Source organism: Mauremys mutica, chromosome 14 (assembly GCF_020497125.1).
Source record: "Mauremys mutica isolate MM-2020 ecotype Southern chromosome 14, ASM2049712v1, whole genome shotgun sequence".
Lineage (NCBI taxonomy): Eukaryota > Metazoa > Chordata > Testudines > Geoemydidae > Mauremys > Mauremys mutica.
The window spans coordinates 4,825,986-4,853,707 of record NC_059085.1 but is presented as its reverse complement, the minus strand read 5'-3'; the positions used below and the strand labels follow the sequence as shown (position 1 = coordinate 4,853,707).

General features: G+C 48.6%; 1 protein-coding gene across 2 annotated transcripts; it reads left to right on the top strand.

The window, feature by feature from the left end:
• GOT2 (glutamic-oxaloacetic transaminase 2) lies at positions 1–26,095 on the top strand. 2 transcript variants are annotated; one of them, XM_044987164.1, is made up of 10 exons: positions 1–51; positions 12,446–12,602; positions 14,837–14,965; positions 15,723–15,782; positions 15,903–16,064; positions 17,110–17,214; positions 18,202–18,352; positions 18,712–18,877; positions 21,221–21,371; positions 24,123–26,095. In XM_044987164.1, exons 1-10 carry the CDS (start codon positions 11–13, stop codon positions 24,243–24,245), a joined length of 1,245 nt encoding a protein of 414 aa, XP_044843099.1. In that variant the 5' UTR covers positions 1–10; the 3' UTR covers positions 24,246–26,095. The 2 variants fall into 2 exon arrangements, with proteins under 2 accessions (XP_044843099.1, XP_044843098.1); XM_044987163.1 differs by lacking the exon at positions 1–51 and adding an exon at positions 4,660–4,843.
• The last annotated feature ends 1,627 nt before the right edge of the window (positions 26,096–27,722 follow it).

Genomic DNA, 27,722 nt, shown 5'->3' with positions numbered 1-27,722 from the left:
GGGTGACCTCATGCTGCAGAGTGCTGTGAGTGGAGAGTTGCACTGTGAATGGTAGGGATACCATATTTTAACATTCAAAAAACAGGACACTCCACGGGGAGGGAGGGTAGCCACAGCCTGCCACCACCCACTCCCTCTGACTGCCCCCCACAGAAACCCCAACCCATCCAACCCCCCCTGCTCCCTGATCACCCCCTCCCGGGACCCCCTCCCCTAGCTGCCCCCCAGGACCCCACCCCCTAGCTAAGCGCCACTTGTCCTTGTCCCCTGATTGCCCCCTCCTGGGACCCCTGCCCCTAACTTCTCCTTGGGACCCCACCCCCTATCTAAGTTCTCCCTTCTCCTTGTCCCCAACTTCCCCCCTAGGACCCCGTCCCCCTACCTGTCCCCTGACAAACCCCTGGGATGCCTATCCAACCGCTGCCTGTCCCCTGACGGCCTCCCCGAACCCCTTACCCATCTAACCCCCCCTTCTCCCTGCCCCTGACTGCCCCCCCAAACCTCTGCCCCATCCAACCCCCCCCCCTGCTCCCTGACTGCCCCCCCGGAACCCCCTACCCCTTCTCCAACCTCCCAGCCCCCTTACTGTGCCACTCAGACCAGCGTGTCTGGCTCCGTGCAGCGCCAGACACGCTACTGCATACATGCTGCTGTGCTCCCCTGTGGAGCCACAGCCCCCCCCCGCCCCCGTACCTGCCTTCCAGATTTGAACACCTCAAAATTCAGGAGTGCTCAAGCTCAGTTTGGGCAGCTGTTACTTCATTTCTCCCAAATCAAATATACTGATCCACTGTAACTCGCTGTAGAAAAAGTAGGATAAAATTGAGCAAGAAATGCTTCCCAGTGGTTATTAGGACTGGAATTGCTATTTTCAACAGCCATTGCCTTTTTGTTTGTTTCAGGAAGACAATGATATTGCATTGGCAAATTCCCCATAGAAAGAAAGAGTGGAACAAAACAATAATAAAGGCACCTCAACTTTTCCTCATTTATGGAGGACAGGCTTATAATATGCATCCAGATATCCTCCAATCACACAAGCTGAAAATTGTTCCACTTTACTGCAGCTCTGTAACCATATGGGAACCAATCCTGTCTGTGTTTTGTGCACATCCCAAATTCCTGCTGACTGACCTGCCCTGGGAGCGAGTTACCAGTGACCCAGGGCTGGGGCGGAAGGAGGGTGGGGGGGGAGCCCAGGGCTGGGGCAGCAGGAGGTGTGGGGGGGGGCAATGGTGGTGGGAGGGGGGAGCCCAGCACTGGGGCAGCAGGGGGCGTGGGTAGGGGGGAGCCCAGGCCTGGGGTAGCAGGAGGTGTGGGGGGGGCAATGGTCAGGGGGAGGGGGGAGCCCAGGGCTGGGGCAGCAGGGGGTGTGGGGGGGCAATGGTCAGGGGGAGGGCGGAGCCCAGGGCTGGGGCAGCAGGGGGTGTGGGTAGGGGGGAGCCCAGGCCTGGGGTAGCAGGAGGTGTGGGGGGGCAATGGTCGGGGGGAGCCCAGCACTGGGGCAGCAGGGGGTGTGGGGGGGCAATGGTCGGGGGGGAGCCGAGGGCTCGGGTAGCAGGGGCTTGCAATGAGGATCCCAGGGCTGGGATAGGGGGCAGCCAACATGTTTTTTGCTTAGGGCGGCAAAAAACCTAGCGCCTGCCCTGGGCGAGACACATAAGAACATAAGAACATAAGAAAGGCCGTACCGGGTCAGACCAAAGGTCCATCTAGCCCAGTATCTGTCTACCGACAGTGGCCAATGCCAGGTGCCCCTGAGGGAGTGAACCTAACAGGCAATGATCAAGTGATCTCTCTCCTGCCATCCATCTCCATCCTCTGACGAACAGAGGCTAGGGACACCATTCTTACCCATCCTGGCTAATAGCCATTTATGGACTTAGCCACCATGAATTTATCCAGTCCCCTTTTAAACATTGTTATAGTCCTAGCCTTCACAACCTCCTCAGGAGGTTCCACAAGTTGACTGTGCGCTGTGTGAAGAACTTCCTTTTATTTGTTTTAAACCTGCTGCCTATTAATTTCATTTGGTGACCCCTAGTTCTTGTATTATGGGAATAAGTAAATAACTTTTCCTTATCCACTTTCTCAACATCACTCATGATTTTATATACCTCTATCATGTCCCCCCTTAGTCTTCTCTTTTCCAAACTGAAGAGTCCTAGCCTCTTTAATCTTTCCTCATATGGGACCCTCTCTAAACCCCTAATCATTTTAGTTGCTCTTTTCTGAACCTTTTCTAGTGCTAGAATATCTTTTTTGAGGTGAGGAGACCACATCTGTACACAGTATTCGAGATGTGGGCGTACCATGGATTTATATAATGGCAATAATATATTCTCAGTCTTATTCTCTATACCCTTTTTAATGATTCCTAACATCCTGTTTGCTTTTTTGACCGCCTCTGCACACTGCGTGGACATCTTCAGAGAACTATCCACGATAACTCCAAGATCTTTTTCCTGACTCGTTGTAGCTAAATTAGCCCCCATCATGTTGTATGTATAGTTGGGGTTATTTTTTCCAATGTGCATTACTTTACATTTATCCACATTACATTTCATTTGCCATTTTGTTGCCCAATCACTTAGTTTTGTGAGATCTTTTTGAAGTTCTTCACAATCTGCTTTGGTCTTAACTATCTTGAGTAGTTTAGTATCATCTGCAAACTTTGCCACCTCACTGTTTACCCCTTTCTCCAGATCATTTATGAATAAATTGAATAGGATTGGTCCTAGGACTGACCCTTGGGGAACACCACTAGTTATCCCTCTCCATTCTGAGAATTTACCATTAATTCCTACCCTTTGTTCCCTGTCCATTAACCAGTTCTCAATCCATGAAAGGACCTTTCCTTTTATCCCATGACAGCTTAATTTACGTAAGAGCCTTTGGTGAGGGACCTTGTCAAAGGCTTTCTGGAAATCTAAGTACACTATGTCCACCGGATCCCCCTTGTCCACATGTTTGTTGACCCCTTCAAAGAACTCTAATAGATTAGTAAGACACGATTTCCCTTTACAGAAACCATGTTGACTATTGCTCAAGAGTTTATGTTTTTCTATGTGTCTGACAATTTTATTCTTTACTATTGTTTCAACTAATTTGCCCGGTACCGACGTTAGACTTACCGGTCTGTAATTGCCGGGATCACCCCTAGAGCCCTTTTTAAATATTGGCGTTACATTAGCTAACTTCCAGTCATTGGGTACCGAAGCCGATTTAAAGGACAGGTTACAAACCTTAGTTAATAGTTCCGCAACTTCACATTTGAATTCTTTCAGAACTCTTGGGTGAATGCCATCTGGTCCCGGTGACTTGTTAATGTTGAGTTTATCAATTAATTCCAAAACCTCCTCTAGTGACACTTCAATCTGTGACATTTCATCCGATTTGTCACCTACAAAAGCCAGCTCAGGTTTGGGAATCTCCCTAACATCCTCAGCTGTGAAGACTGAAGCAAAGAATCCATTTAGTTTCTCCGCAATGACTTTATCGTCTTTAAGCGCTCCTTTTGCATCTCGATCATCAAGGGGCCCCACTGGTTGTTTAGCAGGCTTCCTGCTTCTGATGTACTTAAAAAACATTTTGTTATTACCTTTGGAGTTTTTGGCTAGCCGTTCTTCAAACTCCTCTTTGGCTTTTCTTATTACACTCTTGCACTTAAGTTGGCAGTGTTTGTGCTCCTTTCTATTTGCCTCACTAGGATTTGACTTCCACTTTTTAAAGGAAGTCTTTTTATCTCTCACTGCTTCTTTTACATGGTTGTTAAGCCACGGTGGCTCTTTTTTAGTTCTTTTACTGTTTTTCTTAATTTGGGGTATACATTGAAGTTGGGCCTCTATTATGGTGTCTTTAAAAAGGGCCCACGCAACTTGCAGGGATTTCACTTTAGTCACTGTACCTTTTAACTTCTGTTTAACTAACCCCCTCATTTTTGTATAGTTCCCCCTTTTGAAATTAAAGGCCACAGTGTTGGGCAGTTGAGATGTTCTTCCCACCACAGGGATGTTGAATGCTATTGTATTATGGTCACTATTTCCAAGCGGTCCTGCTACAGTTACCTCTTGGACCAGCTCCTGCGCTCCACTCAGGATTAAATCTAAGGTCGCCTCTCCCCTGGTGGGTTCCCGTACCAGCTGCTCCATGAAGCAGTCATTTAAAGTATCGAGAAATTTTATCTCTGCATTTCGTCCTGAAGTGAAATGTTCCCAGTCAATATGGGGATAATTGAAATCCCCCACTATTATTGGGTTCTTAATTTTGATAGCCTCTCTAATTTCCCTTAGCATTTCATCATCACTATTACTGTCCTGGTCAGGTGGTCGATAATAGATCCCTACTGTTATATTTTTACTAGAGCATGAAATTTCTATCCATAGAGACTCTATGGAACCTGTGGATTCGCTTAAGATTTTTACTTCATTTGAATCTACACTTTCTTTAACACGGACATGCCCGGAGCCGACACTCCGCCCGCCCGAAGCAGAGGGAGCTAGGACCCAGCCGCAGCCGGGCGGGGACAGCCTGCAGACAGCCCGCCTGGCCCTCCGAGGGCGCTCGCGTGCGCGGGGGCTCGCCCTGCACCTCTCCGCGGGCCGCGCGAGGCCTCTCCTCAGCGCGGCGTGGGGCGGCGGCGCCGGCCGATGGACTGAGCATGCTCAGTCCAGCCCAGGCAGCACATTGCCGCGGAGGGCGCCGGAATCCGCTCCCCCGGCGGCAGCGCTCAGTCCGCCTCAGCTCCCGCCGCAGCCATGGCCCTGCTGCAGCCCGCCCGGCGCCTGCTCTCCGCCGCGGCCCAGCGCCGCCTCTGCCTGGCCCCCGCCGCGCCCAGAGCCAGGTAACGGGGGCCCGGAGCGGACAGGCCGGGGGCCGAGCGGGGCCGGGGGCGCTCAGCCCTGCCGCGGGAAGGGGGCGCGGCGCGGCCAGGCGCGCCTCGCACCCTGCAGCTCGTGAGCGCGAACCCCCTTCCCCCCGCCGCCGAGGCGGGCAGGGCCGCGCGCCTGGTTTGGGGGGGGGCGGTGAGAGCTGGGGGGTGTCTGCTCTCGGCGGGGTGCTGGGGGGCAGCCCGGCCGGTCCCACTGAAGTGTTCCCCTCCCCCCTGATTGCTTCGCGTTACGAGGGAGCGTGTCCCTCGGCGGCGCCCGTATCGGACGGAGCTGGCAATGCCGGTGATGGCCGAGTCGGAAGCGGTATCTCGGGTTGGCTCAGGCGATGGGGGCGTGGTGCTTGTCCGCCGCGGTGATTGGCTGCCGGTGCTTGCGCGCGTGCCCTTGAGGGGCGGCTTTAGAGGGCGGAGAGGCCGCGTCCCCCCCCCCCCCCCCCACTGCCGGGCCCGGTGCCCGGGCGGCCCCGCCAGCCCATGACCCTGGGCCCCCCCGGCCCAGACACCCCCGCGGGCAGCGCTGGGAGCCCGCACACGGGCCGGAGCCGCTGCCGCCTCCGCCGCTGAGTCCCGGGCTCTGATCGCCGCCTCCCCTGCCGACGGGGTCACCCTGGCAGCGGCGCTTACAGCGAGTTAGAACCGGCCCTGAGCCAGCCTGGAGCTGCGCTCGCCCCTGCCTGACACGTGTGAAAGTAGCTGCTCCGATGGGGGGCGGGGGGGAGAGTCTGAAACCTGCCTGGGCGCAGCGGTGTCAGCTGTACAGGGGCCGGGGGGGGGGGGCAATGGGGTCATTTCTGTGTCTCATCGCAGCTACAGTGACTCTTGGGTGTTACGTGTAACAAGACTAGAGGGAAGTTCAGACAGAAGTAGGGTGACCAGATTTCCCTGTGCTGAGTACGGGACACTGGTAAAATTACGCGTATTCAAGCGAGTTCAATGGCAATCAGTCAGAGCTGTGTGGTGCACACATTCAAATTAACACCAAGTTGACTGAGCCCCAGTTAAAAAGAAATCATGCATAGTTGTATTTTCATTTACCTTCTTATCTTTAAGGCTTTAGGGTTCACACACACACACACGACACACACATTCCTGTACACCTCTCTCACACCGAGGGGGTCACCGACTTACCCGGCACTCTCCGCTTTCCATGCCTGGCTGGGCCTTGGGGATGGATCCGTCCCTCCTGCTACCTGGCACCTTGTCTTCCTGAGGGAATGTGGGGTGGAGGGTCACACAGTGTCACATGCCCCCCTCCTCAGATTTCTGCCAAGGTTCACAACAGAATGTGGCCAGCAGCATCCTTTTAGCACTATGCAGGAGGGAAGGGATGGGAGCTGCTTCCAGCTTGAGGGGGCGGGGGGGGGAAGAGAGATGAGCTCTGTAAAGACACAGGCCAGGTCATCTCTTTCCTCCTCTTCTTCCCCCCCCCCCCCCTTGTGTGGCTGGAAGCAGCTTGTCCCTTCCTTCCCGCACAGTGTAGAATGGCAGCTAATACCTCCAGGCTGCTGCTGGCTACCAACATAACCCAGCCGCCTCTGGCTACAGCGCGGGCAGGAAGCGGTTAAGCCCTAAGGATGCATTGTGCACCAGGGCCCAGAGAACCTGACTGCAGGGGCTCCAGTGAACCCGGCCAGAGAGGTGGCTCAGCAGGGGAGAGTGCCTAGGGAACAGCGCAGCCCCGTGCTCCTTGAGGGCAAGATCCAGGAGCGGGTTGTGTGTGAAGAGAGTGCTAAGCTCCTTCCTGGAGGGCTGCTGTGGAGCCTGCAGGTTCAGGACGTGAACAGGCTGGAAATTGCTTCTTCCTCCTTCCCCCTCTCTCCCGCCCACCAACTCCAGAACTTAGCTGAGGGTCAGAGGCTTCCCTGTGCCAGCACTGTGTGGGGCTTTGGCACATGCAGGGCTTGGCTCCTCCTGGCCAGTGCCCAGGTGGAGCGGTTGGGGCTTTCCCAGGGCCCCAGCCCAGCCAGAGGCAGTAGGGGAAGGAAGGAACCTGCTGGCCAGGCTGTTGGTGAGCTCAGAGCTCCAAGTTGGTAAGACAACTCCCACCTTTTCATGCTCTGTGTGTGTATCTAGATCCCCTCAATATATGTTCCATTCCCTGCAGCCGAAGAAGTGGGCTCTAGCCCATGAAAGCTCATGCTGAAATAAATTTCTTAGTCTCTAAGGTGCCACAAGTACTCCTGTGCTTTTTGCGGATACAGACTAACATGGCTGCTACTCTGAAATATTCCTAAGACATATTAGGGCTTTTCCCAGTTTGTATGCTAGGCACTGTGTAAGAAGTAGGAATGGTCCCTGCCTGAAGACCCTGCCATCACAGAACAGTGCTAAAGATGTATCTAGGGCAGCGTAAACAATGCAACTGTGTTTTTTGTCTGTTATAGCTTCTGCCACCATAAAAGTTCTTGGTCTGGAGGGGAGAGGCTGAGGATAGTCTTTACTTGTGCATGTAGCTTAATCGAGAGACAGCTTGAATTTAGAGTCTAGACTGAAATTGTCACTTGTTGAGGCATCCAGGTCACGCAATAATCCTGCACCAACTAGCTGGCTTGGAAATGCCCTGGTGACGTGCAATGCTGCATTCATACAGAATCCTTTCAGTTGTAACAGAGAGGCTGGCTTTTCCCTCAGAGGACGCTTGACGACAGTGCAGCGGCGCTTATGCCATATCTGCCTGCACTGTGCCTGAGCAGAGGGTCATTGCAGCTTACCTTGAGATGGTGTCACAGTTTGCATTTGAACACCACCAGCGATTTAGACTGGGACTCTCAAAGGGACCCACGGGAGTTAGGCACCCAACTCTTGCTAAAGTTTCAAACTCCCTTACATAAGAATGGCCATACTGGGTCAAACCATCTAGCCCAGTATCCTATCCTCTGACATTGCCCAATGCCAGGTGCTTCAGAGGGAATGGACAGAGCAGGTAATCAAGTGATCCATCCCCTGGCGCCCATTCCCAGCTTCTGGCAAACAGAGGCTAGGGACATTTCAGAGCATGGTTTTGCATCCCTGCCCATCCTGGCTAATAGCCATTGATAAACTTATCCATTTATAGTCTTGGCCTTCACAACATCCTCTGGCAAAGAGCTCCACAGGTTGACTGTGCGCTGTGTGAAGAAATACTTCCTTTTGTTTGTTTTAATCCTGCCATCTATTAATTTCATTTGGTGACTCCTAATTCTTGTGTTATGAGGAGGAGTAAATAACACTTCCTTATTTACTTTCTCCAAACTTGTCACGATTTTATAGATCTTTATCATATCCTCATACAAAGGTTGCGGATCTCTCGAGGCATCTAGACAGACTTATGTGTAGTGCTGGGGAGGAGGCGGTGGTTGTGGCACATGTAGGTATCAATGACATAGGGAAGGGTAGGAGAGATGTCCTGGAGGCCAAATTTAGGCTGCTAGGAAAGAGACTGCCACCATAGAGGTCCTGGATTTCATTCTCAGAAATGCTCCCAGTCCACGCGCAGGGCCGGGTAGGCAGGCAGAGCTTCAGAGTCTCAATGAGTGGATGAGATGATGGTGTAGAGAGGAGGGGGTTACATTTGTTAAGAACTGGGGAAACTTTTGGGATGGGGGGAGCCTATACAGGAGAGATGGGCTTCACCTAAACTGAAGTGGAACCAGACTGCTGGCACTAAACATTTAAAAAGGTTGTAGAGCAGTTTTTAAACTAGGAGATGTTGGGGGGGGGGGGAGCCGACTGCTGCAGAGGAGCATGTGGATCGGACAGAGACTTCTCTTAGGGGAGAGTCTAATGATAGAGAATCTCCAGGTTATAGTCAGGAGCAGAGGATGGAAGAGGATAATGTAAGGGCCAGATCAGATGCTAAACATTCACATAAAAAAGAATCTGATGCATCAGAAAAGGGCAGACAAATAAACAGGGACAAGTTTTTAAAGTGCTTGTACACAAATGCTAGAAGTCTAAATAATAAGATGGGTGAACTAGAGTGCCTTGTGATAAAGGAGGATATTGATATAACAGGCATCACAGAAACCTGGTGGACTGAGAGCAATCAATGGGAGACAATCATTAAATATATATACAAAATATATCGGAAGGACAGAACAGGTCGTGCGGGGGCGAGTGGCACTATATGTGAAAGAAAATGTAGAATCAAGTGAAGTAAAAATCTTAAGCGAATCCACATGTTCCATAGAATCTCTATGGATAGATATGTCATGCTCTAATAAGAATATAACATTAGGGATCTATTATCGACCACCTGACCAGGACAGTAATAGTGATGATGAAATGCTAAGGGAAATTAGAGAGGCTATCAAAATTAAGAACTCAATAATAGTGGGGGATTTCAGTTATCCCCATATTGACTGGGAACATTTCACTTCAGGACAAAATGCAGAGATAAAATTTCTTGATACTTTAAATGACTGCTTCATGGAGCAGCTGGTACGGGAACCCACAAGGGGAGAGGCAACTCTAGATTCAGTCCTGAGTGGAGCGCAGGAGCTGGTCCAAGAGGTAACTATAGCAGGACCGCTTGGAAATAGTGACCATAATACAATAGCATTCAACATCCCTGTGGTGGGAAGAACACCTCAACTGCCCAACACTGTGGCATTTAATTTCAAAAGGGGGAACTATGCAAAAATGAGGGGGTTAGTTAAACAGAAGTTAAAAGGTACAGGGACTAAAGTGAAATCCCTGCAAGCTGCATGGGCGCTTTTTAAAGACACCATAATAGAGGCTCAACTTCAATGTATACCCCAAATTAAGACACACAGTAAAAGAACTAAAAAAAGAGCCACCGTGGCTTAACAACCGTGTAAAAGAAGCAGTGAGAGATAAAGACTTCCTTTAAAAAGTGGAAGTCAAATCCTAGTGAGGCAAATAGAAAGGAGCATAAACACTGGCAAATTAAATGTAAGAATGTAATAAGAAAAGCCAAAGAGGAGTTTGAAGCCAAAAACTCCAATGGTAATAACAAAATGTTTTTTAAGTACATCAGTAAACAACCAGTGGGACCCCTTGATGATCAAGATACAAAAGGAGCGCTTAAAGATGATAAAGTCATTGCGGAGAAACTAAATGGATTCTTTGCTTCAGTCTTCACGGCTGAGGATGTTAGGGAGATTCCCAAACCTGAGCCGGCTTTTGTAGGTGACAAATCTGAGGAACTGTCACAGATTGAAGTGTCACTAGAGGAGGTTTTGGAATTAATTGATAAACTCAACATTAACAAGTCACCGGGACCAGATGGCATTCACCCGAGAGTTCTGAAAGAACTCAAATGTGAAGTTGCAGAACTATTAACTAAGGTTTGTAACCTGTCCTTTAAATCGGCTTCTGTACCCAACGACTGGAAGTTAGCTAATATAACACCAATATTTAAAAAGGGCTCTAGAGGTGATCCTGGCAATTACAGACCAGTAAGTCTAACATCAGTACCGGGCAAATTAGTCAAAACAATAGTTAAGAATAAAATTGTCAGACACATAGAAAAACATAAACTGTTGAGCAATAGTCAACATGGGTTCAGTAAAGGGAAATCATGTCTTACTAATCTATTAGAGCTCTTTTGAAGAGGTCAACAAACATGTGGACAAGGGGGATCCAGTGGACATAGTGTACTTAGCTGTCATGGTATAAAAGGGAAGGTCCTTTCATGGATTGAGAACTGGTTAAAAGACAGGGAACAAAGGGTAGGAATGAATGGTAAATTCTCAGAATGGAGAGGGTAACTAGTGGTGTTCCCCAAGGGTCAGTCCTCCAACCAATCCTATTCAACTTATTCATAAATGATCTGGAGAAAGGGGTAAACAGCGAGGTGGCAAAGTTTGCAGATGATACTAAATTGCTCAAGATAGTTAAGACCAAAGCAGACTGTGAAGAACTTCAAAAAGATCTCACAAAACTAAGTGATTGGGCAACAAAATGGCAAATGAAATTTAATGTGGATAAATGTAAAGTAATGCACATGGGAAAAAATAACCCCAACTATACATACAATATGATGGGGGCTAATTTAGCTACAACAAGTAAGGAAAAAGACCTTGGAGTCATCGTGGATAGTTCTCTGAAGATGTCCACGCAGTGTGCAGAGGCAGTCAAAAAAGCAAACAGCATGTTTAGGAATCATTAAAAAGGGGATAGAGAATAAGACTGAGAATATCTTATTGCCCTTATATAAATCGATGGTACGCCCACATCTCAAATACTGTGTACAGATGTGGTCTCCTCACCTCAAAAAAGATATACTGGCACTAGAAAAGGTTCAGAGAAGGGCAACTAAAATGATTAGGGGTTTGGAACGGGTCCCATATGAGGAGAGATTAAAGAAGGTAGGAGTCTTCAGCTTGGAAAAGAGGAGACTAAGGGGGGATATGATAGAGGTATATAAAATCATGAGTGATGTGGAGAAAGTGGATAAGGAAAAGTTATTTACTTATTCCCATAATACAAGAACTAGGGTGTCACAAAATGAAATTAATGGGCAGCAGGTTTAAAACAAATAAAAGGAAGTTCTTCACGCAGCGCACAGTCAACTTGTGGAACTCCTTACCTGAGAAGGTTGTGAAGGCTCGGACTATAACAGCGTTTAAAAGAGAACTGGATAAATTCATGGAGGTTAAGTCCATTAATGGCTATTAGCCAGGATGGGTAAGGAATGGTGTCCCTAACCTCTGTTTGTCAGAGGATGGAGATGGATGGCAGGAGAGAGATCACTTGATCATTGCCTGTTAGGTTCACTCCCTCTGGGGCACCTGGTATTGTCCGCTGTTGGTAGACAGATACTGGGCTAGATGGACCTTTGGTCTGATCCGGTATGGCTGTTCTTATGTTCTTATCCTCCCTTAGTTGTCACTTTTCCAAGCTGAAAAGTCCCAGTCTTATTAACCTCTCCTCATACAAGCCATTCCATACCCCTAATCATTTTTGTTGCCCTTTTGTTGAACTTTTCCACTTCCAATATATCCTTTTTTGAGATGGAGTGACCATATCGGCATGCAGTATTCAAGATGTGGGCATACCATGGATTTATATAGAAACAATATGATATTTTCTGTCCTGTTATCTATCCTCTCTCTCTCTCTCTCTCTCTCTCTCTCTCTCTCTCTCTCTCTCTCTCTCTCTCTCAATGATTCCCAACATTATGTTCACTTTTTTGACTGCTTCTGCAGTCCCCTTTGAAAATCCCACCTTGATTTCTTCCAAGTATGGGGGTGGGACTGGCACTGTGCTGTCACTGAGTGAGGAGAAAACCTTTTAAGATAAGGCACACAGCAGGTTTGGTGATGAGGGCTCTCCCAGTTATTTGATATTGGCTTAACTGTGAAGCTAGCGTGCTCAGTCTCTCTTATAAACATGCCGCAGTGGGAATAGGGTTAGTCTCTGGAGAGAGAGGGAAGCTATGGCTTGTTGGTTCTGTAGATACAGTATTTCAGTTTGAGCCATTGGATACCAGTTCCAAAGAGATCCTGCCACCGTTGAGTCCATAGGCCAGGATATAACAAACAGGATTAGGCCATGGACCATTTCCTTCCGTTCATAACCCTAATCCTCCCACTTATATTCCTTTTGCAGCTCCTGGTGGTCTCATGTGGAGATGGGACCCCCTGATCCTATTTTGGGGGTGACTGAAGCCTTTAAACGAGACACCAACGCTAAGAAGATGAACCTGGGTGTTGGGGCATACCGGGACGATAACGGGAAGCCATATGTCCTGAACAGTGTCCGCAAAGTAAGCCTAGCACCAGCTGCTCTGGGGGTAAAATCCAAGCATCGTGTGATATGAAGTACTATTGCTAGGAGTCTATGGGGTAAAGAGGGTCTCGGTGATTGATCCATAGGAAAGACTTTGCTTCTAATCAAACACATGGTGAATGGGGTTAGTGTGAGTTCCTATTGCCAGCACTAGGGTGGTCTGGAAGACGACTCTATTGGATCAAGTTGACTGACATCTGAAGGAAGAACTAAGGTACTTCTCTAGGACCAAATCCTGCTCCCGTTGAAGTAAATAACCAATCTTGCCTCTGACTCCCATGTCAGATTGGGCTCCGTGCGCCCCCTTGGGGATCATGCTGCGTGGAGCTCTTAAACTTTTAAGATTTTTTTTAATAAACAAGACTAATGCAAAGAGCACTTCCCTAAACCACGCCGTGTCGGTGAGAAAGAGCTGACACTAATCTAATAAGGGGCAGTCTCAGAAATTCCTCTGAGTCTTACTGCCTTCTCTCTAATCCAGTCTGAAATTCTGGACAGGGAAATTGGACACAGGTCTGTATTGTCAAACTTACTGAAATCAGCCTCTCTGAGGGAAATTTTCTCTGGGCATCTGAGCCTTGGCAATGACTGATCCTCTGTTCTGGGTCTACTGGTATGTTCCCCTCCCAAATGCTCCTCCCCATTCCTACTGTTAATAGGCTCTGGACACAATACGGGTGTCTTTGTTGGCTGCAGTAGGTGGGACGAATGTGCTAAGGAGAATGTGGTTGAAATCCATTGTTCTTGCTGCTACTATCTGACCTGTGTAGCATGTGAACATTCAGATTTGTAACTGAACTCCTGAGGCCTTGCCTGTGCTGGGGAACCACTCTCATATCTAAACCAAGTTAACTAAACCAATTTTAAAACCAGTTGGAGCCTCAGTGCAGACAAGGCTGAGGCAGCCAGAACCATTTTTATAACTTGTTTGGTTAAACTACTTAAAAGCAGGTTGAACAACATCATTTGTCAGAGCCTTGTCTATGCTGCAGCTCCAGCTGGTTTGAAAAGTGTCTTGAACATTTCGGTAACTTTGCCAGTGCAGCTAAGGTCTATATCTGAGCCAGCACAAATCGCTTGGCCCTCAGCCCTGATCTAGCTTGGGGTATATTTCCAGGCCCAGACATTTCTCTCCTATAAATGGTAGCTCTCACTTTCTGCAGAATGTTTTCAGATTAAGCGGAGGATTGTCTCTGGTGCAGCTCTTACTGCTAATGAGCCTGGAAGGGACCATTTCCTCTAGTTTCTGGCAACCTGGCTCAGTAGTACTCACTGGGCCACCAGTTGCTCACAAGCAGCAATGCTGGCTTAAGAGACTCAATGCTTCGTGTCAGCCTATCTGCAAACTTTGCTTTTAAAGCAATATCACTAAATATTTCTGCTGACAGGTTGCCATAGGTGGCTTTGACTTTGAATGGAGCCCTCCTCTCTGGGAAATAACTCTGCCGAGCTGGAGTTCATAGACTTTAAGCTCAGAAGGCACCATCGTGATCATCTAATCTGACCACCTGCACATTGCAGGCCACAAAACCTCACCCACCCACTCCTGAAATAGACCCCTAATCTCTGGCTGAGTTACTGACATCCTCAAATCATGGTTTAAAGATTTCAAGTTACAGAGACTCCGCCATTTGCAGTGGTTTAAACCTGCAAGTGACCTGTGCCCCACATTGCAGAGGAAGGTGAAAACCTCCAGGGTATCTGCCAATCTGACCCAAGGGAAAATTCCTTCCTGACCCCAAATATGGCGATCAGTTAGACCCTGAGCATGTGGGCAAGACCCACTAGGCAGACACCTGGGAAAGAATTCTCTATACTAACACTGAGCTCTCCCCATCTAGTGCCCCATCACCGGCCATTGGCGATATTGGCTGCTAGCAGTCACAGATTGGCTACCTGCCATTGTAGGCAGTCTCATCACACCATCCCCCTCCATAAACTTGCAGAGCTCAGTCTTGAAGACAGTTAGGTTTTTGGCCCCATTGCTCCCCTTGGGAGGCTGTTCCAGAACTTCACTGCTCTAATGAAGAAGAAACCTTGACCTAATTTCAAGCCAAAACTTGTTGATGGACAGTTTATCTTCTTGGATGGTACCTTTACCATCATAATGAGTGCTAAGCGAAGGAAACATTAATATGTATTACCTCTGGCAGAGCCTTGGAGAGCCTGTAGAACGTTTGCAGCAACTGAACGTGTGTGTTCCTTTCTTAGGCGGAGGCCCAGATAGCTGCTAAGAAGATGGACAAGGAGTACTTACCCATTGCAGGGCTGGCGGAGTTCAATAAGGCATCAGCTGAGCTGGCACTGGGTGACACCAATGAGGTTATCAAGAGTGGCCGGGTAAAGAGCTAGGTGGAAATCTGAACTAAAACACTGTACAAGTAGGGCTGTTCTACCCTGTAAGCTTTGTACCTGTCAACAAAAGAATTCCATAACCACGTCCAGAGTGTTTAAAGAGCAACAGATAATACCTCTGGCTCTTGTAGTGCTTTGCCTCAATATGTCTCAAAGTGCTTTACAAAGGAGCTCAATATCATTGTCCTTGTTTTAGAGGAGGGAACTGAGACAACAAAGCCTTTGTGACTTGCCCGTGGTCAGCCAGCTGGAATAGAACCCAGTGTTCCGGGCTAGCATGGCATTGGCCTAACTGCTGCCATTGAAGGCAACTCTGAACACTTCTGAAAAACTCACTTAAGAGGGGAGGCGACCTTGTCCAAGGGCACAAAGAAGCCGGTGTTAGAACTGGAGGTGGAGCTCAGCAATTCCTGGCTCCCAGTCCTATTATGAGACAGTATTTCAACTAATGTAGAGCCATGTCTTGCTGTTTAGCTAATTTTTAATCTCAGGTTGTATTGTAAGTTACCATTTGAAATAGAGTAAAAGATCCATGAGACATTGTTTTAACTTCTCAGGCCTGGGGAATTAGCTTGCTGTCTTGTACGGGATTTAGGTATTGATGAGTTAAGAATAGACCTGTAACATCAGTGTTTCTTCTGTGTGGCTCATGCACACTAAAAAGATGTTATGCACTTTAACATGGTCCATATTTTGTGTGATAGGTTGGCATCTTACACATTTGCATCCCTTTTCCTTATAGTATGTCACCGTGCAGACGATTTCTGGGACTGGGTCTCTAAGAGTTGGAGGCAATTTCTTGGTAAGTCCCTGGTAAATGGTGATGGGAGGAGAGGGGACATCTGTGGCTGAAGCTCATGCATTGATTAGACTCCTTACTGCTGGGAGACTGACTTTCTCTTGCTCTCTCTGTCTGCCGTAGCAACGATTCTTCAAGTACAGCCGTGACGTGTACCTGCCCAAACCATCCTGGGGCAACCACACCCCCATTTTCAGGGATGCTGGCATGCAGCTGCATGCCTATCGCTACTATGATCCCAAGACCTGCGGCTTTGACTTTGCTGGAGCCTTGGATGACATTTCTGTGAGTTGACTGTTGGGATGGGAGCAGAGGGGGAAGGTAGTGTTTGTAGTCTCATGACCCTACTTACTTAGCTTCTAGGCTGAGCCTGAGGGCTTGGCTACACTTACAAATTTGCAGCGCTGCAGCAGGGTGTGAAAACACACCCTCTCCAGCGCTGCAAATTGCGGCGCTGCAAAGCGCCAGTGTGGTCAAAGCCCCAGCGCTGGGAGCGCGGCTCCCAACGCTGTCCGTTATTCCCCACAGGGAGGTGGAGTACGGACAGCGCTGGAAGAGCTCTCTCCCAGCGCTGGCGCTTTGACTACACTTAGCGCTTCAAAGCGCTGCCGCGGCAGCGCTTTGAAGCGTAAGTGTAGCCAAAGCCTTAATCTCAGACCACTGAGCAGCTCCCTCATCCTGTAGTTGCAATTTCTAGTAGTCATTGGAACCTCTAAAGCAGCAGTTCTTAACCTTTCCAGGCTGCTGTACTCCTTTCAGGAGTCTGCTTTGTCTTGTGTACCCCAAGTTTCACTTCAGTTAAAAACTACTTGCTTACACAATCAGACAAAAATACAAGTGTCACAGTACACTATTAGTGTGAAAAATTGCCGACTTTTTCACTTTTGCCATATAATTATAAAATCGGAATATAAATATTGTACTTACATTTCAGTGTATAGTATACAGAGCAGAAAAAAAATTTGTATGAACTTTTAGTATAAAATATGAAATTTTTAGTTTGTGCTGACTTAATTAGTGCTTTTTCTGTAGCCTGCTGTAACACAAGATAAATATCTAGATGAGTTGATGTACCCCCTGGAAGACTCTGCATACTCGCAGGTGTATGCATACCCCTGATTGAGAACCACTTCTCTAAAGACGCTACAAAATTCATCACACTCTTGAGCACAAACTGATTTACTGCTGCTCGCCTCTTACTCCTCACTTCTGATATTGCTGTGCCTTCTAACTCATTGCTTGCCCTGTGGCTTAGTTATAGGCAACTGAAGAAGAAACATTGCTTTAAACATCGCTTGTCTCATGTCACTCTCTGTAACATCTTCTTTAGAAAATTCCCGAGCAGAGTGTCATTCTCTTCCACGCCTGTGCTCACAACCCCACTGGTGTGGACCCCCGACCAGAGCAATGGAAGGAGCTGGCTGCTGTGGTGAAGGTGAGGTATGGGGTGGGCTGGTGTATGTCATATCTGTGTTGATACTACTGATGAAATGATGCCATGTTCCTAGACTGTCTTAGAGCAAAGTCTTGCTGTGTAGTCTTTGGTCTCTGTTGACCACTGGCCCATTTGTCCCTTGTCAGTTTGGATGGCAACCTTACCTGTCTAAAGTAATGGGGAGCCCAAGTGTATTGGACTGGTGGAGAAGCAGAATTCACAGCACATACTCAAAGGTCAAACACTCAGCATTCTATGGAAATCTCCGTTATCTAAGGCCCCGATAATTATTCTGCTGAAACTCATTTGATTTCTTGAACCTGGAACATTGTAGAAGCTCCAGCATTGTTATGCTAAAACTACCTTCCTTCTCAACCCAGTGATGGATGGAAATAAGAAATGCCTGGGAATACTGCAGATTTTTGACTATATTCCCTGTGGGAAGGAAAGTGCAGCTAGAATTGGTAGGAGTGAGGGCTGGTCAGTGTCCGGCTAGAGCAATGGTTCTCCAATGGGCATTAATATGTTTGTCGTGGAAGGGGACAGAAGACTGAAAAAAACTAAACCCAGCTAAATGTTTGTGCGATCTTGGCCATTGGACAGAGGAAGTTATGGAGGACAGGAGGATGCCAGCCAACCTGACTAGCTGTCTAATACTCTGGGGTTAGCATGATGAATCTTCCCTTCAGACATACAGTTCTCAAAGTATTTAGTTCCAAGATTAGTGTGTACACACCTGGAATACAAATGAAATGCACTGGTATGTGCTACATAATATGTGACTATGTGTGCCACTTCATGCTGCCTTTTAGTAGCCAGGATCCCTGGTGGTTCTGGAAATGGCCCACAGCTGGTGCAGTAACACATGGGGGAGGCCCTGCATAAATCTCTAGTAACGCTACTGACCTAATTCCTGCGGCTCATAGGTGACCCTGGACATTCAGCCATTAGAAGGGTGAGTGATTGAATCTTTGTTTTTCCTTGCAGAAAAGGAATCTCTTCACATTCTTTGACATGGCGTACCAGGGCTTTGCCAGCGGGGACATAAACCGAGACTCCTGGGCTGTGCGTCATTTTATTGAGCAAGGCATTAATATTGTTCTGTCTCAGTCCTATGCCAAGAACATGGGCCTTTACGGTAAGCAGTGGGAAAGGAAGATGCTCAGAGGGCTAATGATGAGATATGGCACCTTTCACTTCCAGGTTGCCGATGTGAAAGCCACCTGCACCATTAGTGACCAGAAATCCCTACCTTCTGGTGAATGCCCACCAGATCCATGTCCTTTCACCTCCTAGGCACTCTCCTTTGGCACAGAAGGGAGATCTGGTCAGATCTGGGTACTGGGGAAGCTCATGCTACTCTACCTGTGCTGTCCCCTCTGCAACCGGGGACTGCTGTGGTGTCCCAGGGCAGGTCTAATCCAAATGCTGGAGGCCTACAACATACATTGTCTCTTGTGGTAGGACGGGTATGATCGGACTTGGATTGTGTTTCAGGGGAGCGTGTGGGTGCCTTCTCAGTGATCTGCAAGGATGTGGATGAGGCCAAGAGGGTGGAATCCCAGCTGAAGATCCTGATCCGCCCCATGTATTCAAACCCACCCATCAATGGAGCTCGTATTGCTGCCACCATCCTGGCGAGTCCTGACCTGCGGAAGGAATGGTAAGGCGACTCGCCTTCAGAAGCCTGTTTCCCATCACGAGCAGACTAGAAGCAAAGGTGCTGCATAGGAATGATGCAGGACAAAAGCCTGAACAAGTCAGGCTGAACAAGCTTCTCCATTGTAGCTAGAGAGCACAAAGGAGTGAAAGCTCAGTGGCAGGTACCTCAGGGTGACCCATCCCGTCAGCCCCAATGGGGCGTCGTCAGCCAAAGGAGGGGGAAATTCAAGAGGCTTACCTTTGAGGGAAGCTTCTAAACAGGGCACAGTCTCTCCACCTTGCCTGCTCGGTGACTGTCATCCAAGAGAAATGTAACTCTGACTGAACACTGCCCCTCAGGACTCCTAGGCAAATACTCTGGTCAAGGTGCTTCCCTGCGTGGGTCTCCTCTGTTGCAGTAACAGTGCCATGGAGCTCTGGCACCAAGCTGCTAGCGAGCAAGAGACAGAAAAGCTACTTACACCTCTTTACCTAGAGCTGCAGGAAAGAGGTCAGTGTATAGTCCAGCTCTTCCAGGAGGGGAGTCCCTTTAAATACAGCATACTCCCCTTCCTCTGACTATGCTGGCTTCCTGCTGCTCCAAATGTAGAACCTAGCAGGGCTGTTTGAACAGGTGGCCTGATCCTCTTGGGAAACAACATACCAGCCTGCATGGCATCATCTGGTGGAAATTCAGACTGGAATGTGCAGGTTTCCTCACTGTCATTTTAACTGGACAGAATTCCGCTGTAAATGGAACTGTTCGGGTTTCCCAGACTGAAGGCTGCAGTCTGTGCCTAGCAGCTCAATGCTGGTGCACTAAAGGGTCTCACTAATGCATTGCAGGACTTCTTAATACATCTTCCATGGGGAAATGAAATGGTGTTTTGTTTTAAGCTCTGCTCCCCTCTGAGTACAGCTGAGGACGGTAACCTGATCCCATGTTCTGATGTACCCATGCACTGCTTTCCTAGTCCTATTGATCTGTTGCTAGAGTTCAGGGTCCCTGCAGGCAGCTGACTTGGCAGAACAAAAGGGGAAGGCTGTGTCCTCTAGCCCTCACCCCGCTGGGAACTCTGATAGCTGCCTCCTTTTGGCAGACACATCTTTAGCACGGTGCTTATGCCTGGAACAGACATGCACAGATCCGAGCCCCAGCAGAGCCATCTCCTGGATGGGTTGCTTTTGGGGAGTAGCGGGTGTCACCCTCGGAATACAGTAGAATTGTGTTTATCTGAATTGCCTGGGGGAGACCCAGAATGTTGGGATAAATGGAGTTGTGAGGTTTGGCTGTCAGTACCAGGGAGCAGTGATGGCAGTCCCTGGGGGTAGAGGAGAGAGAAGGGGAAGGAAAGAAGGAAGGAGAGGGAGAGCAGCTGCAGGAGACTGGAGCCTCCTTGGTGTTGCTCCAGCACTAACATCCCCAGGCTCCACAAGTGCAGTACAAATAGCGAGCGGTACAGCTGGCTACCTGCCCTAAGGCTGTCCTCGCCAGGAGGCGCTCGAGCACACCAAGGAGGCTCCAGACCCCTGTAGCTATGTCCCCTCCCTCTCTGCTTTCCTTCCCTCTTTCTCTCCTCCACCCTTGGAGAGCAGCATCACTGCTTCCTGGCACCACCACCTCAGGGGAGGTAATTGACCATACCCACGCTTCTGTTCATCTGGAAATCCTTCCAAATCGCGGTGCCCGCAGCCTTAATGTTTGTTAATCAGCGGGTGATTAATTGGCATAGGGCTGCATGGAGATGACACTGTTGATTTGGATAATTAGGATTCTCGTATAAATGGTATTTGGATAACTGGAACACACGCAGTAAGGTCTATAGAATTGAACATTGTTCTGGATGGCATCAGAAATATTTCTGTTCTTGATGAGCCCCTTGATATTTAAAGTCCATGGCTTGAGTGTGCTTAACAATCAACCCTCTGCAATGGGGAATCCTGTGAGTGTGGTGATCTCACCCTGGTCCCCTCTGAACTGGAGTCCATATTGCACCCACTGGGTTAGTAAAGAGCCCCCCTCTTCTGATCACAGGAGAGAGAGAGGCAGCTCCTAAAGCAGTGTGGACTCAGCTTCCCACACTGAACTAAAACACTAGGCTTGCTCTCCTCTTTAACTGAAGCCACCAGTGTGATCTTTTGCCTGTAGCACTCTCCACTGACTGTGTGTGCAACCAGTTGAAAGCAGCAGTGCTTAACTTCACTTTGGCATTGCAGGTGGGTTCCCAGTGTGAATTGTGAAGAGGGAAGCTTTAGAGGTGTTTCCTTTGGGTAGTCGACTGCGTGCTAGTCTCTATTGTTGTCCTGCCTCACCGTTGTCTGAATCTGATGTCCAGGCATCTCCTTTCTGTTGCTGCTCCTGCAGGCTGGAAGAGGTGAAGGGGATGGCTGACCGGATCATTGACATGCGCAACCAGCTGGTGGCCAACCTCAAGAAAGAAGGCTCCTCCCACAATTGGCAACACATCACTGACCAGATCGGCATGTTCTGTTACACGGGGCTGAAACCTGAACAGGTGAGTGTGATTCTCCCCAATCTGCCGGAAAAACCATTCCCCTGGACTGGGGGAAACTGGAAGCACATGGATATCCATGGCAGTGCCCATCAGGCTGGGCTCATGGAACACATGCTATTCTTGGGAAGGTAGGGAGCTGATGACAAAATCTCCCACTTTAGCATTGGCTTTTTCTTTCTAAGTATGCCTGAGGTCAGTGTTAAATTTAACTGATTAGATGTACCTGACTTTCATGTAGCCTCCTTGGGAGAATCCCAGTGGGACCTAAGCAGGTTTTCCTAAGGCAGTTCACAGGAGAAATTCCAGTCCTGTTGGGTTGCTTTGTGTGTGTGACTCCTGCTGGCTCCATGCTGGTCTGCTCAGTGCATTGCCTTGAAGGAGCAGCTTGTTCTCTCATTGAAAAAGAAGATGGTCCCTTCTGGGTTGCTACTGGCTGCACTAGGGAAAATATAGAATTGGAAGGGACCTTGAGAGGTCGTCTAGTCCAGTCCACTGCACTCAAGGAAGGACTGAGTTTTATCTAGACCATCCCTGACAGGTGTTTGTCCAACCTGTTCTTAAAAATCCCCAATGATGGAGATTCCACAACCTCCCTGGGCAATTTATTCCAGTGCTTAACTATCCTGACAGGAAGTTTTTCCTAATGTCCAACCAAAACCACCCTTGCTGCAGTTTAAGCCCATGTCACTCATGGTTGTATTTCCAAATAGGAAGTCACGAATATGAAGCCAGTTAAGACACTGGTGGAGCTGAGGAACTTCATTCCTTACAAAAAAGCTTCCTCTTCCTCTGTGCAGACATAGAGAATCTTGTATGCACTCAACATCAGTCTTTTGCAACTGTCGTCTATCCCTTCAGACTAGCCTACTATCGTAAAGGTACCATGAATAGCCACCTGTTCCAGTAACACGAGATTTCACATGAGATGCAGAGGTCTGAGGCAAAACCATAGAATCCTAGAAATGTCTGGTTGGAAATGACCTTAAAGTCATCCAGTCCAACCCCACTGTGCTGCAGCAGGGCCTAGTAAGCAGAGGCCATCCCTAATCTCATAAGCTCCCTCTTGCCATGTTCTCAGAACACGGCTCTGTTGTCAAATGCAACTATCTAAAAACCAGCTACAACAGGGGTCCCCAAACTGGGGGTTGGGACCCCTTAGGGGGTCGCGAGCTGTCAGCCTCCACCCCAAACCCCACTTTGTATCCAGCATTTATAATGGTATTACAAATTAAAAACACTTTTTTAATATATTTAAGGGGGGTTGCGCTCAGAGGCTTGCTATGTGAAAGGGGTCACCAGTACAAAAGTTTGAGAACTGCTGAACTACAATGATTAACAATGAAAGTGAAACTAAGTCACTGCTGGAATATAAACATGTAGATGTAAAGGTGCCCACAGAGTAGGCGAGCACATCTATCTGTGCATGTCCGGGATGCTAGACTATTGATAACTTAAATAGTTTACAAACAAGGTTTTCTGTTGAGCTGCCTGCCAGATCCTGGGTTCAGCTTCCTGTTAGAAATTTGGAAAACGCTCTCAATCCTGCTGATGAGGGGCAAAGGACGTATGAGCGAGTATCTTGGACTTGGGTCTGGTCTGCACTAACAGACCTATATTGGTATAACTCACACTCGGGGTGTGAAAAATCCACGCTGCTGAGTGACGTCGTTACACCTAGAGCCCTGCAACTCTGGGTATCTGCAGACCATGGTTGCAGATCAGATGCAGGTACAAATTGTGTATCTGCTCAGGGCTCTAGTTATACCAGCCTAACCCCCTGTGCAGACAGCTTCTCCCTCTGCCTCTCGAGGAGGTGGATTAACTACGCTGATAGGAGAGCGTCTCCCATCAGCATAGAGTGTCCTCTTTAAAGCACTACAGCGGCACAGCTGCACCAGTGCAGCATTTTAAGGGTAGACGTGCCCTTAGACTGGCAGATCAGTCAGGAGACGATAACTTTTCAGGCACTGTTAGCCCATTAACATCTCTCAAACTCCTTTCTGTTTCCTGATCTTCAATGTTCGTTTTTAAGAATCTTTGCCATTTTCTTTGGAAGCCTTGGATGGGCTAAAACATCCTCCTGACATGAGAGGTCCTTACGAAAAGAGGACTGTCCTTCTTCCCCAAAGTCTCTGTTCTCTCGTCAAAATGTTTTCGTGCTCGCACGACACCCTTCAGTGGTAGTGATTAAAAGCTAAACTAGCTCTCACCCAGGGCTTTGGAGCAGAGCCTGGAGCTGGAGCGCGGAGCAGCTCCGGAGCAATGGAGCTGCAGGTTTTTGCCTGGAGCTGGAGCGGAGCCGGAGCACAGCTCCAAAGCCCTGCTCTCAGCTATAAAATGGAACAATCGTGTTGCTCTTTAAAAGATGGCATTAAAGTGCAGCTGAAGTCATGTGACTCTTGGCTGAGGATTTTAGTGCTTTTATGTGCCACCGTGCTAGTGAGTGGGCTTCAGGGCTGGCCAAAGAGCAGTCCGCAGGCCGAGTGCAGCTCAGAGATCTGTGCTGTGACCTGGGGAAGCCACCTTCTCTCATAAACTACAATTCCCAGCATGCAGTGCTGAGTCTCTACCTATCTGCTGCTAGAATCAGGCTGGAGCACTGCATGCTGAGATTGTCTCCCCTGGGCTACACCTTCATTTTAGGCAAACTGGTTGTGCCTTGAGGCCCTGGCAAGCTGCCAAAGCAGCCCTCAGTCCGGTGACGTTTGGACCCCCTGGAACTAAGAACTTTGTTTTGTGTTTTCCCCTCAGGTGGAGCGACTAACCAAAGAGTTCTCCATATACATGACAAAAGATGGCCGGATCTCCGTGGCAGGGGTCACCTCTGGTAACGTGGGTTACCTAGCTCATGCAATACACCAAGTCAGCAAGTAAACACAGTGGAGCAGACGGCCTTCCCTTCAACGGTCTCTGGACTTTCTGAATCAAGAGGAAGGGGAAGTGCATTTGGGGGGTTGGGGCAAGCAGAATATTTACTTTCAACCACAGCACTTGATTCTGTCATTTAATGTAGTTCGTGTACAAGGCTGCAGCTAGCGGCATCAACACATCATAGCCAAAGCCACCTGCCCTTTCCGACAGGGATGTCACTGCTTCCTGCTCCTCTCTTCAGAAGTAGCTGCTTGCATTGTGCACCCTCTCCCCTACACAGGCACGTCAGGCTTTAAACATCTTGGCACAACTAGTGCGTGTAGAATGGTAGAACTCTGACCCAGAGGACTGGGCGCTCAGTGGCCATCTCTTACTTGGGAGGGGAGAAGGCTTCATAACATAGTTCAGTTACTGTTTTTAAATGAGCTGGAACAGGATCAAGACCCCGTCCTCCCCCTCTGAAAGGAGATCAAGTAACGTGTCACTGCATTCATGTCAACAGGGAACCCTGTCCTTATACACTGGTGGATGTAGAGCAACAGCTGGAGCTGTGGGACCAGCACAGCTCTACTGTCTAGTTGTACAGCATGGCCACTTGCTTTACTCACCTCATTGGAGGAGGGCCACTGAAAACACTGTACGTAAATGAGTTTTGGGGTCTGCTCCTCATGGGTGGCAGGTGGAGCCCCAGTTCAGGGAGGCTAGTCCCTGGCTCCGCCCCTTCCGCTCCCCCCTCCGTGGCCGGAGCCCTGAGCCTCCCACCCAACCTGCTTGGAGGAGCCCTGGGCTGGTGCATGTAGTGCAGTTTGTGCCACTACAGCTGAGCCACCGCAGCCGCGCCTCCCCTCCGCAGACTCCAGGCCGCCCTGTGGGAGCATTCAAAAGCCCTTCTCTTCTCTCTTCTGGAAGAAGAACCTGAGCTTTTGATATGCACCATGCAGGCTATGGGGCCACTGAGGAGGTGGTATGTGTTATTCAGCTTCCCAGGTTCATCAGGACTCTCCTTGGAGTCCAGGGAGATTACTAAGGAACCCAGGAAGCTGAGTAGCACATACCATCTCAGCTGCCCAGGAACCTGCACGACGCATAATAACTATTACAAATTTCCACCACGCCACCTGCAACCAGGGTCTGATGGCAGCAGCTGCACTAGGGGAGGTTGAGCCTCCCCTGGCCTATTGTACCCTCTGCCCATGCTGCTCCTCCAGCTTGGTAGGTGGAGGGATAGTGAACATGCCATACAGGTCTTGGTTGAAAAACAGCTTTTGATCAAATGACCCAGAAAACCAGCTTGAGCTCCCAAATAATCAACCCTCTGCCTGTGTAAACTTGCATCACCAATGTATTTTGATTGCTTCTTCCTTGCCTGTCAGAGTGCTACAGCTGAGGGCTTGTTCCACCTTTACAGCAGCAGAAGCATGAAAGGAGAGAGCACTTTTCAGGGAGCACATGCATGAGGGATACTTATTACACAATTGCAATCTAAGTCTCTGAATGCCGCTTCTGGGGTTGATTTTGTCTTTAACAATTGTAGAAATGACACAGAGGGTCTGGATTTGCTTCTGAACAAGAAAAACTGAAAAGCTTTAGAGAACTCCTGATATCAAAGCCTGTACAATTGTTTCTAATCAGGAATCCCATCTCTGTTCAGAAAAACTAGTGATGCTCTTAGGGCATGTGAGAGAGATCAGTGCGTCTCTGGGGTTGTCATTTCTCACTTTAATTGTGTTTGGAAACATGGCTTGCTTCGTTCTCTCCCTCTCATGCCTCCCCGAGTGCCATTCACACAGAAGTAGGGTGATTCTTCCCACGCTAAGATTCTGCTTTGAAAAATGGCCACTTCTTTCACCTGACCTGAGTGTGGTGTGTACTCTCCTATCCCTGCTACTAGTGTGACAACCAGCCTTAGCTGTTAGGTATCTTACATTCCTGCTATCCGTCCGGAGCTGAGAGAGAAAGCTGGCTTCAATTCCTTGTTGTGCATCAACAGACCTAATTGGCCATGGGTTTGAAACTTAGTTATATCTGTAGAAGCAGCAAGGGGGTTGTGTCAGGAGGGTATAACAGAACTGTCAGCACTCCTGGTCATATGCAGGAAGGAAAGATCCCAGTCATCTAAAACACAAAAAAAGAACACCTCTCTCCTTGTAAACTCAGAGTTGTCTCTTGGCAACTGATCAATAAACATGGAACCCCATGATGTCTCTTCTTCCACAGACACTCTTCAGAGAGGAAGTGGACTACAGGGGAGTCGCATCTTACGCGGGGGTTAGGTTCTGGAGTCAGCACATAAGATGAAAATCACATATAGTCAAACGCTCATTGAGTAGAATGGCAGGCGTAGTTGCCCGCACTACAAGTACAGTATTTAAATTATTTTCTCTTGTTTTGCCGAGTGCATATAGTTAAAATTGCGTAAGTTATGCACCTATGATGCAACTCCACCGTACTTTGATATTTAATCCTAAATAGACTCTCCTGCACCCAACTGAACCCATATGGATCAGTTCCAGGTTTCCAGTGTTTGTCAGCTGAAGCCAACTCTTAAGGCTGAGCCCCTCCCCACTTTGTTTCTTCTTCCACAGCGTATGTCATCTTATAACCAACGAGCTGGGTTTCCATCATTCTCTTCCTTCTCTTCTCCCATCCCCCTTCACTGAACAATGCAGTGTTTCCGTAGTGTCTGGCAGCATGGAGTTCTCCGTTGCTGAAGGCAGAGGCCTGACCATGAACATACGTGAGGTAGACACATGCAAGATACTGCTGCCACCTCTGAGCCCCATGTGTGTTCTTTTCTTCCCACTCACTCCCAGACTAAGTGGCCCCATCGCTAACTGTCCATGGGCATCTTTCCTATTTTAGTCCCTAGAGGGCTTTTTGCTGATCGATAGGCAGCTGTCACTTCTGTAGTTCCTTCCTACCATTGTTCCATCCCCCTAGTCTACCCTAAGCTGCCACTGCTGTAGCCAGAAGAAAAGGAGTAAAGGAGGATTCTAGCCTGTCTCAAGTAAAGAGAAGTCAATTGCACTTTAATGGCAGTGGTGATGTACATGTCCTCCTGCATGGGAGTTACTGAAGCCACTTGCCCAAAGCCTTCGCTTCTCTCTGATTCTCAGTGTGCATCTGGTTAGGGAATGACTTTTTTGTGCTGTGGTTCTAAGCTTCTGTGTGCTTCCAGCTCTGCTCTTCACCTTTCTAGGCAAGCCGTCTGCCACTGTCTAGTCGTTTAGGCCTTTATGCAGCCTGTTCTCTCTGTTACAATAAAACTACAGATAGCGTGTACCCATGTTTCTCTGAATAAGTGTCAAGTATCAGAGGGGTAGCTGTGTTAGTCTGGATCTGTAAAAGCAGCAAAGAATCCTGTGGTCACTTGCATCCGAAGAAGTGGGTATTCACCCACGAAAGCTCATGCTGCAAAACGTCTGTTAGTCTAGAAGGTGCCACAGGATTCTTTGCTGCTGAATAAGTGTAACACCTTCA